The 10900-nt window shown below is 49.8% G+C and overlaps 1 protein-coding gene across 2 annotated transcripts; it reads right to left on the bottom strand.

The window, feature by feature from the left end:
* Positions 1 to 2349: 2349 nt before the first annotated feature.
* Positions 2350 to 10863, bottom strand: LOC116522327 (GTPase IMAP family member 9-like). Of its 2 annotated transcripts, XM_032237195.1 has the most exons (4): positions 10614 to 10863; positions 10290 to 10406; positions 4589 to 4724; positions 2350 to 3067 (listed from the first exon to the last, which is right to left on the bottom strand). In XM_032237195.1, the coding sequence occupies exons 3-4, from the start codon at positions 4605 to 4607 to the stop codon at positions 2418 to 2420; spliced, it is 669 nt and encodes a 222-aa protein (XP_032093086.1). In that variant the 5' UTR covers positions 4608 to 4724; positions 10290 to 10406; positions 10614 to 10863; the 3' UTR covers positions 2350 to 2417. The 2 variants fall into 2 exon arrangements, with proteins under 2 accessions (XP_032093086.1, XP_032093085.1); XM_032237194.1 differs by lacking the exon at positions 10614 to 10863 and having other exon boundaries at positions 10290 to 10595.
* Between the last annotated feature and the right edge of the window lie 37 nt (positions 10864 to 10900).

Below are 10900 nucleotides of genomic sequence, written 5' to 3'. Positions count from 1 at the left end.
GAATGCCCCAGTCACGATTCTCCCCACCAGTGGAATGGCAGCCCAAAGCCACTGAGATCGCCGTGGCTGACACCCTGCTGGATGTGGGGTCCATGCACAGAGGCTGGACGGAGGGTTCAGGGCAAGGCTGCCGTGAGGATTTTGGCATTTTGGCAGAACTACAAAGTAATAATAATAATAATCACAATAACAAAGGATTAAAAAGAAAATAAGAATAGAATTCAGAATAGAATTCTTTATTGACCAAGAGTGAATGGACACACAAGGATTTTGTCTCCAGTGCATAAGCTCTCGGGGTGCCTGATCATGATTATAATCATAAAATACAACCATCCTAAATCATAAGATACAACAGTCAGTGACTAAATAAGCAATCAACATAAATCATGAGATACCAAGAGCAAAATCATGGTCGTAGGAAGCCAAGGAAATGGGTCATAGGAAAGATGAGAAGGATAATAGGGGATACAGCCCTTCTATCATAGGTGGTTTGACATCCCAGGGCATAAGTGCATGTGAGAATTGGTTGTTTAGCAGAGTGATGGCAAGGGGTGTGTGTGTGTTTGTGTGTGTGTGTGTGTGTCTGGAATGCATTTGGACATAAGTCGCTTGGTGCGGGAGTTGGGCTGAGCTCCAAGCTTAGCAATTTGGTTGCAGAAGTGTCGTCACCATTTGAGGAGACGCCGTCGATGCACTTTGAATTGTGAAAACTCTCTTCTTGGAAGCTTCCGGTGATGACGCTCCCACAACTACTGAAGGCAACTACTAATCCATTGGTTGATTGTTCTCACTGTCAGAAAATGTCGCCTTATTTCCAGGTTGAATCTCTTCTTGATCAGCTTCCATCAGCCATTATTCCTTCTCTGGCTTTGGGAATATAGCTTGAACCCTCCTCCTCACTGTGGCAGCACCTCAAATATTGGAAGGCTGCTCTCCTGTCTCCCCTGCACAGTTCCTGCAACCGTCGTTCTTCCTAGGTTTCAGCCTCCAGGCTCCTAATCACCTTGGCTGCTCTTCTCTCTGCACTCTTTCTGTCTAGAGCCTCAACCTCTTTTTTTATAGAGTGGTGACCAAAACTGGATGCAGGAATCAAGACTTTTCCGGCCGCCCCCCAGGACCATTCTTCAACTTCCCATCTGTATGCAGTTGTTGTTGTTGTGAATGAACAAGACCCATCGCCGTTGTATTCGTTAACAAACTTGAGTACTTTAAGGGAGGGATCCTTTGTTGGGACAGAGCGAGAAGGCTAATGGGGAGACCAGGAGGGACAAGATAGCAGCCTTCCAGGACTTGAGGGGACCAAAGAAGTGGGGACCAACTTACCGTATTTTTCAGGCTATACGATGCACCTTTTTGCCTCCCAAAAGCGGGTGAAGATGTCAGTGTGTCTTAGGGATTGAATAATGCCGAAGCCCCACCCTCCCGCCAGCCATTTTTTGGCCTCTCCATGCTCCGTTTCAGGTCTCCTTTTGCCCATTTGGGGGGGCTTTTTTCAGCCCATTTTAGGCCTTTTTTTGGCCTTGTTACTGAAGCTTTTTTGGGCCCGTTTTTGAGGTTTCTTTGAACCCATTTTTTAGGCTTTTTTGCCTCTTTTTTAGGCTTTTTTTGAGTTCATTTTTGAGGAAAAAATGGCCTGGAAAAAGCCTCAAAACGGGCAAAAATACCTTGAAAACAGGCTGAAAAAAGCCTCTGAAATGGGCTGGAAAAAGCCTTGAAAATGAGGTGAAAACCCCTCAAAAATGGCCTGGAAAAAGCCTCAAAAATGCCCCCCAAAAGAGCCAAAAATGCTGCGCACGGAGGCCCAAAAACTTTTTGTTGTTTTCCCCTGTCTAAATTTAAGTCCGTCTTATACCGAAAAAATATGGTGTTCTCCAAAGCACCAGGAGGCAAGACGAGAAGCAATGGATGGAAACTGATCCATGAAAGAGGGGGTTAGACTAGAAGACCTCCAGGGTCCCTTCCACCTCTATTCTGATTCAATCTAGGGGGATTCCCAGTCCTCCGGGTCTGTCAGCCTCTGTTTTGCTTGCTACGCTTGCTTGCTATCGGCTGCCATAGGAACATGGGGGGGGGGTGCATAGTTTTGGGGGAGTGAATTATATTGTACAGGAGGAGTCTTGTTCTCACCATCCTCTGCACATGCTGGAGGCTGATGTGTGGACTTGCTCAAGGCCAACCGTCTCAACTTGCACCCCACATGACACCTTAGGGAGCTGCAGATTGGACAATGGGTTGGGGGATTGGGGGGAGGGTGCTGGGTAAACGTTTGATGTGTAGATGTTTCTGCCTTTCTGGCTCAGATCTTGCTTTCCTTTTGCTGCTTTCACTTCATGTCTAGTAAAAGTACTTTATCTCTAGTAAAAGTACTTTATCTCTAGTAAAGTACTTTATGTCTAGTAAAAGTACTTTATCCGGGATCAGAGGAGGGTACATAACCATCCAGGCGCCTTCTTCTTGTCCTCCTCCAGCATCTCTTTGGTGTAATAGGGCTTTGGCCAATTGTTCCGTGCGAGGTCATCCACCATCCGAATCAGCTCATCCACCTGATCCTGCCGTTCCTTCCCTTCCGCCTTGTTGTTGAAAGCCAGGTACCGATTCCCACAACTCTCGATTTGCTTCCTCAGGCTTTTGTCTCCCTCGGACAGCACCTCTTGAAGAGGGCGCCCCTCCAGGTCTTCTTTGCGGGTGAACAAGACAATCAGGTAGGCCTTGGCCTTCAGGCTGAAGATGTCATTGATCAGCTTGGCGACCTCAATCTCCTCCTCACTGAAATGGCCCAAACGGATGACCTGTATAATGACGTGGGGACCTGGGGCGCAGAAGTTGAGGCATTTCTTAACTTCCTCAATAATCTTTGGCTGGGGGGACTTTGTATCAAAAAAGCCCGGCGTGTCGATCACAGCCAGTGTCCTCCCATCTGGCAGGGTGCCCGTTTCCTTTTGACATCTGACGGTGACGGATGTGGGCTGCATCTTGGATATAAACGCTTCCCTCCCTAAAATGGTGTTCCCGGTGGCACTTTTCCCGTTGCCCGTTTTGCCAACCATGACGATCCTCAGGTCTTCAACTGAAAGAAAGAGAAGGGACAAAGGGGTCAGAGGCTGAAGGGGAGGGAAGGGGACGAGCAGCAGGGAGAAAGCAGAAGGGCTTAACGCGTCCTTTCCATCCGTCTCTCCACAAAGGGAAAAAACTGCCCCATCGGTCAAAAACAGGATTGTTAAAAAACAGACAAGAAATAAACATTAAAATAGGCGAGAAAATGATAAGAGAACACCTTAACTAATATAAATCTGAACAAATAGAAATCAGCAGGATCTTAACACATAGAAATCAACAGGATCTTAATCAATAGAAATCACCGGGATCTGATGGATTACACCCCAGAATTCCGAAGGAACTGGCGGATGTGATCTCAGAACCATTGAACCATATTTTTCAAAGATCCTGGGGCACCAGGGATCTCCAGGTTGGAACTGGAGGTTGGAACAGAGCTGGTGTGGTCCCCATCTTCAAAAAAGGGAGGGAAAAGTAGATCCAGGAAATTGAAGACCCATCAGCCTTACATCATCATCACCTGGGGAGATTCTGGAAAAGATAACCAAGCAATGAATCAGCCGAGAGGTAAACGAGGTCATAACCAAAAAGCCAACAGGGGGTTGCCAAAAACAGACCATGCTGAACAAACCGTAGTGTCTTCTTTGACGAAGTGAAAAAAATTCGTGGACCCCAGAAAGGCTGTGGATATAATTTACCGGGACGTCCGTAAGGCATTCGACAGAGTAGACTGCAAAGCTAGAAAAAAATTGGGATAGACAGCGTCACCCCCAGATGGAGTTGTAAGTGGCTGGCAACCCCTACTCAATGAGTAGTCCTTCAATGGTACTACGTCTACATACAGTAGAGGGAAGCAAGCAGCGGGGTACCGCAAGGCTCCGTCTTAGGCCCAGGACTCTTCAACACCTTCATAAATGACTCAGCTGAGGTGATGGAAGGGGAACTCATGAAAGGAGTTCAATCCTAGGTAGAGGCAGATATTTCTCTCTCTGCACACGATCAGAATATATCTGTTGCAAACTCAGCATTGGCGACAGGAAGAGCATCCGGCCAGTAAACACTCAGCTGCATTCAGCTGCCCTGACTCCAAGGGATTACAGCAGGGTCATCAAACTAAGATGGCAGGTAGCAGAGATGGCCAAAATATCAGCATACTTGAAGGACCATTCAGATGAGAAATGCAAGTTGGAATGGAGAAGGTGGACTGATTATATTCAAAATAAATATCGGAGTAAGAAATTTCAGTTACTTATGAATGAAGGAACAAGGAATGTTACAATTTATCTAAAGTTAGCTTTACAAAAGGGGAGTTAAAGTGCAAGTGAAGGTATGATGCTAAAGTTAGTTAGTTTATGTTAGTGTAGGATTGTTAAATGTTTATACCCTGTATTTTGCTCTGGGAGGTTGGGCTGGAGGGAGGGAAGGGGAAATACTTGTAAAATCTGTTAAAACTCTTTAATAAACAAAAGCCTAAGATGTCAGGAACAGCCAACGCTCTGGAAGGGAGGCACCTCCCACACTAACCAAGGTTTACCTGACTCAGCTGCACCCATGTTGCTCAGATGCTCCTCCTGTCGGTCTTCAGGGTTTCTAACGGGAAGAGCAACCCAAGCAGGGAGGGGGGGCTTTCCGAATCCTCTCCTGGCAGGAAGGACGTCACAGGAGCGAAGCTGAAGATGCACGAGAAAAGAAAGGGGAGGAGAGGTGAGCCTGGGCTGTTTTCTGGATTCTTCCTGTTGTCTTTTTGAAGACCTCCATTTTGCAAACAGAAATACCGGTACTTCGTTATGACCACAACTGAGTTCAATGCTTCTGTGGTTAAGTGAGACATTCGCTAACTGCGTTTTAACCCCATTTTAGGGCCTTTCTGGCCACCGCTGTTAAGTGAACCCCACAGTGGATATGTCAGTCCCCCAGCGGTTAAGTGGACTTTGCTTGTCCAAAGGTCGTAAGAGGGGATCGCGTGACCCCTGGATGTAAGTATGAACCCAGCGTCAAGCATCCGAATTTTGATCCCGGGATGATGGGGAGGCTACAACAGTCATACATGTGAAAAACAGTCCCGTCAATTTTTCCAGGGCCTTTGTAACTCTGGACGGTCACAGAACGAACAGTCGTAATTAGGGGAACTGCCTGAAATGATGAGAAAGGCATGTGCTTTAATAATCTGATGTGTTTTTCCCTGGCTTGAATGTATTTGTAACATGGAAAACGTTCCCTATGCATTTTTTTTAAGCTAAATCATTCATCCAGCAGGACTTCCTTGTAATAAATATGGCTCTGATCTTAACTTGCTTTAAAGACGAAACGGAGCCTGTTGCGTGGTGGCCTAGAGGCATGGACCTCTTGCCTCGCAATCAGGAGGCTGTGAGTTCAATGCTAGGTAGAAGCAGATCTTTCTCTCTCTGGACGGGTTGAGAATATATCTGATGGATATAACTCTGCATTGGTGCCAGGAAAGGCCACTAAACACCCTGCTAGCTCCATTCAATGGCCCAGACTCCACCCCAAAAGGGATTACGGGGCAGGGAAAATCCTGTGTTCCAGTGGTCAGCTTCCCTCTGCCCCCAGGAGCCCCTTCCTTCTTCCCCCTCCCCTCCCCAAGGCTGCCAAGGGAAACCGCCCCTCCCCGTACAGCCCGAAGGGGCCAGGTCAACGTAGCCTGAAATGGCCGGAGGTGCTTTCCATAGAGCAGAGGTGTCAAACTGGATTTCTTTGAGGGACGGAGCAGCATTGAAGTTCTCCTCCGTGGGCCGGTGAGGGAGTGGGGTGAGTGGGACGTTCCCTCCTGCAGTACCCTGTCAGCCAAAACAGGGTGCGGGGGTCTGCGTGCAGCCCCCCTGCACCTCATTTTCCCCCCTCTATGGCCTCCTGCAGCACTCTGTCGGACGAAAATGGGCTGCATGGCACCCTTTAGGCCCATTTCCAGCTGTTCCCCACCCCCCCATTTTCTGCTTATTTGGGGGGCATTGTTCACCCCATTTTTCAGTCATTTTTTCTCCCGTTTTCTGCCTATTTTCTGTGAAATACCCGTGGTTCGCTCATGAAGCCAATGTTGAGAAAAGACACGGACACGAGCTTTCTCGGGATGAGGCGACCCAGATTGGACGCTGGGAGCCCCTTTACTGAGACAGGACAAAGGCAGGAGGAGCAATCAGCATGTGATTTAAGACAGCCTGTCAAATTACAATTGCTAATCTACTGCTCAGGGAAGTTCTGTCTATATATGGTCAAATCCTGGGCGTCGTTGGGTAAGGCACATCTAGAGTGAACTATCAGGATGTTATGTTCTTTTGAGTGAACTATCAGGATGTTATGTTCTTTTAGGAGTTTGTTTTTTCCTGTGTGGTTCAGCGTGGCTGTGCATGCCCTGTTATGCACTGGGCCATGGGTGACCGCCACACTTACACAAGGAGTTATATGACAACAATTTTCCATGGTTTTTCTCCCATTTTTGACTGGCAGAGTGCTGCAGGAGGCCCTCGGGGGCGGGGGAGCGCAGGGGCCATTTTAGCCACCAGAGGCACCAGCTGTGCGATCCTTTGATATTTCCAGGCTGGCCCTGCAGGGCAGATTTAAGCACCCTGCGGGCCTTGAGTTTAACAAGCCTGCCGTGGAGACGGCCAAGGTGCCTGACGGGAGGAGAGGAGCTTGAAGAGAGAAGATCTGCACAGCCGCTTTCCACCTCCTCAGCGCAGAGCAGCCTCTCATCCCCACAGACCCTCAGTGGGGGAAACACAGTGATTTGGACTGTAATAGACCTGTTCTCCAAACAGGCACACTTCATACCCTGCAGCGGACTACCCTCAGCTCACAAGCTGGCCAAACTGTTCCTGAAGCTCATCTACCACCTGCATGGTATCTCAAAGAATTATTTCAGACAAAAGGGTCCAGGTCAAGGCCAAGTTCTGGAAGGAGTTCCTGTGCTCCATTGGGTCATCTCAGGGCCTTAGTTCAGCTTTTCATCCGAGCACCAATGGGGCAGCAGAGAGCCTAAACGCCATGGTGGAGCAGTACCTGAGGTGCTACGTGAACTATCAGCAGTCCAATTGGGCAGACCAATTGGATCTTTTGCTGAGGTTCCGTACAATAATGCTGTTCACGGTAGCATAGGACTCACGCCATTCAAAATAGTGAGTGGTATGGCCTTCGTCCCAATGCTTGGGTATCCAAGCGATCCCCCCTCCTCAGTCAGCTTGACTGATTGGATATCGATGCTGAAAGCAACCTGGGAAAATGTCAAAAAAGCACTGGCTAAAGTGGCACAGACCTATAAGAAACAGGCAGATGAACACCGGGCTCCACAACAGCCATTCCGGGTGGGAGAGAAGGTTTACCTCTCCACAAAATATTTGAGATTAAAACTCTCTAGCAAGAAACTGGGGCCGAAGTTTATGGGACCACTCCCCAGAGTAAAGATCATCAACCCAGTCACGGTGCAATTGAAACTGCCTCGATTGCTGGGGAAGATACACCCGGTGTTCCATAGTAGCCTCTTAAAACCCATGGTCAGATCCACTCTGAGACCATTACCCCGGGAGCGCCTGGGCCGTGTGGTCATAGGGGATCAAACCCATTAAGAGGTTAGAGTCCTTGATTCGAGGTGGTACAGGAAATAACTCCAATACTTAATCAAGTGGAAGGGCTACCCCTTATCAGAGGCATCTTGGGTAAAAAGTAGGAATATCCAGGTTGATCGCCTTATAGCAAAATTCCATGCAGAAAATCCAGGCAAGCCTAGGGGAGGGATGCACCCCTAAATTATATATCTGCACTCAAATTGTTTTTGTGTCACACAGGTCGCTTTCGGGAAGTGAGGGGAGCCGAATGTCAACTTGTGAATCATTTCCATGACTGTTATCGTTAACATAGAAAAGGGAGGAGAATTCCATGCATACCTTCAACCAGAGTCGGCTATCATATTTATGCAGCCGTTGTGTGGGGTGCAAACTTCACAGCCTGCTGCAGCACCTCATCAATGGATATAATTTATGACACAGACTGAGGGGAGGGGAGAGACAGGGGTAAAGTTCAAACACCATTAACCAGATATCAGATTCGGCTCCGGAGAAGAACATGCCAAAATGTTGATCCTAATAAAAGACTGGATTTCTTTTGAACTTTGTCTCGAGGCTCCTAAATTAATTAGGGCAACTTTTGGAAACTTCACACCGGGGAGCCATCAGTGCCCCAGAGCACTGGGTCCCCCAATCTTTCTCTCCAGTGGTAGGTTGCAGGTGGTACACCCTGGCACGGGCGTACCGGAGCCTGTGCGGAACACCAGATACGGTTCCTGTACAGTGCTCCGGAGGGCCCATCCGCCCGCCCGAGCTCCTTACCATGTTTCAAAGCTTTTGGCGCTTCTGTGCACGTGCATGGTGAGTACAGTCCCTGTGTGATGCTCTGCCAAGCAGCTGGAGCATCACAGAGGCTTGCAAAAGCATCGTTTGCAGCTACAACCCATGTGTGTGCTGCGTGTGTACACGCAATACACGTCCATGTGGGTGACGCCGGGCCCTAACTTGAGGATTGCCAGAATTTAGGGAAGGAAGAGCTAGGTTGGCTAAGGAATGGAGCTGCCGATATTAAAATGGGGGTCCGGAAGACCGAGGGGGGGTGTCCTTCGCCTATCCAGGTTCCCCTCCCACACACACACACACACAAATGGAAACCCATAGCCACTTCTCTCGCTGGAGAAGAAATCTGGCGATGAAACTAGGATATTATGGGCTGGGAAATCAGACACAGATTAACAGAGTTGGATGGGATCTTGTAGGTCCGGGTTGACGAATCTATGGCACCGGGAGCCATTGGTCAGGGCACGTGAGGTGTTGCCATGTCAGCTGGCCAGCTGAGTTCAACCATTTTTAAAGCCATTTTTCGCCCTCCCCAGGCTCCAGAGGCTTTATAGGAGGCTGGGGAGGGTGAAAGCAGCCCCCACCCCACCCCGGAAGCCCTCTGGAGGCTTCAGGAGCTTCCCTGAAGCCTCTGGAGCGCAAAAAAAATGGCCCTACGGGCAAACCAGAAGTTCAGGAATGATTGTTGGGGAAGATACACCCTGGGGAAGATACACCCGGCGTCCCTGAAGGCTCCGGAGGACAAAAAACGGCCCTACGAGCAGACCAGAAGTTCTGATTTCCCCCTAGGGCCATTTTTTGCACTCGAGGCTTCAGGGAAGCTCCTGAAGGCTCTGGAGAGCCTTGGGAGGGGGGGGTGGAGGCTGTTTTCCCCCTCCCCAGCCTCCTATAAAGCCTCTGGAGCCTGGGGAGGGTGAAAAAAAGCATGAAAAAATGGAGGGGGGTCATGTCTGTCATGCATGCATGTGCGCTGGGGTGTGTGTCGCACATTGTATTATGGGTGCAGCATGCCCAGTATTACCCCCGCCAGTGCCCACCCACCCCCCCCCCGCTTATGGCAGGGGAGGCAAAAAAAGGTTCCCCATCGCTGTTGTAGGTCATCAGAGCCGAGGTGGCGCAGTGGTTAAATGCAGCACTGCAGGCTACTTCAGCTGACTGCAGTTCTGCAGTTCAGCTGTTCAAATCTCACCGGCTCAGGGTTGACTCAGCCTTCCATCCTTCCGAGGTGGGTGAAATGAGGACCCGGATTGTTGTTGGGGGGCAATATGCTGACTCTGTAAACCGCTTTGAGAGGGCTGAAAGCCCTATGAAGCGGTATATAAGTCTAACTACTATTGCTATGTAGTCCAACCCTCCCCCCAAGCAGACCCCCTACAGTATTTCTGAGGGATGGCAGCCACAAAAACATTGCAAAATCAGTCAGATCTTTTCCTCTATGCCAAAAATAAAAATAGAAATTAGCGTCCCGTTTTGGGATAGTTTAACCCTTTGGGGTTCATATAGTCTTTCTGTTGTTAACAGCCCAAAAGGAACACAAAACGTTGACAAAGCAGCTGGACCTCTTGAGGACACAGAGCAGAGGCCCCTCCCCTTTACTCTTCTCTCTCCTAGGGGGCTCCCTCCCTCAGGAACATCTCCACCCACCCCCCCGCAAAGAAAAGGAGGGAGTCCGGGCCGCCTGGTGCCCTCCGAAGCTGCCCAGCCTGGAAGCAGGACAAGGCGGCTGGCAGCGGTTCCCCCTCCCCTGTGCGCCCCCCTCCCGCAAGTTGCAGGACGATCCGACGTGCCCCTAGGTGGGAGGGGGAGGACGGGCAACCCCCCCTTCGCATCCCTGCCCTGGCGAGCTGGGGGGGGAGAAGCAGCCCACCGGGAACCCACCTGAATCGGAGGGAGCCGGCCAGGCGCTCCGTTGGCTCCCGCGTTCCGCGTTCGAGCGAGCAACCCGAAGAAACAACGGGCGCTTCTAGCTTCGTTCTCCGCGCTTTCGCTTTCGCCCTGGGCGGGTCAGAAAAAGAAGAAAAAAGACCGTTACAGAATTACAGAGTCGGAAGGGACGTGGGAGGTCATCTAGTCCGACCCCCTGCTCGAGCAGAAGACCCTCTACAATCGCTCAAGATTCGGTTCCCCTGATTCGATCGCTTTGATCCCCGACTGGATGAGAATTTCGGTTCCGACCGGCTAAAAACATATATATATATATACCCAAATCCAAATTTAGCTCAGTTTTTCCATCTACGCATTTCGGCGAGTGGTTTTTCCTGTCGTGACCGCGTTTGCGCCAAATGTTCGCCGGGTCTCCCAAGTTTCAAGAAGGGGCTGGACGGCCCATCTGTTAGAAACGGCCATATGGCCTCTTTGGGGGTTGGACTAGATGACTTCCAGGGTCCCTTCCAACTCCGTTCGTCTGTCTCTGAAAGGAAAAGGCTCACCCCCCCCCAAAAAAAAATAAACGGAGGGGCTGGGAAGAAGTGAGCGCCCCCCCCCCGAAC

The sequence above is a fragment of the Thamnophis elegans genome, chromosome Z (assembly GCF_009769535.1).
Source record: "Thamnophis elegans isolate rThaEle1 chromosome Z, rThaEle1.pri, whole genome shotgun sequence".
Classification (NCBI taxonomy): Eukaryota; Metazoa; Chordata; class Lepidosauria; order Squamata; family Colubridae; genus Thamnophis; species Thamnophis elegans.
This window is presented reverse-complemented; position numbering and strand designations above follow the sequence as displayed.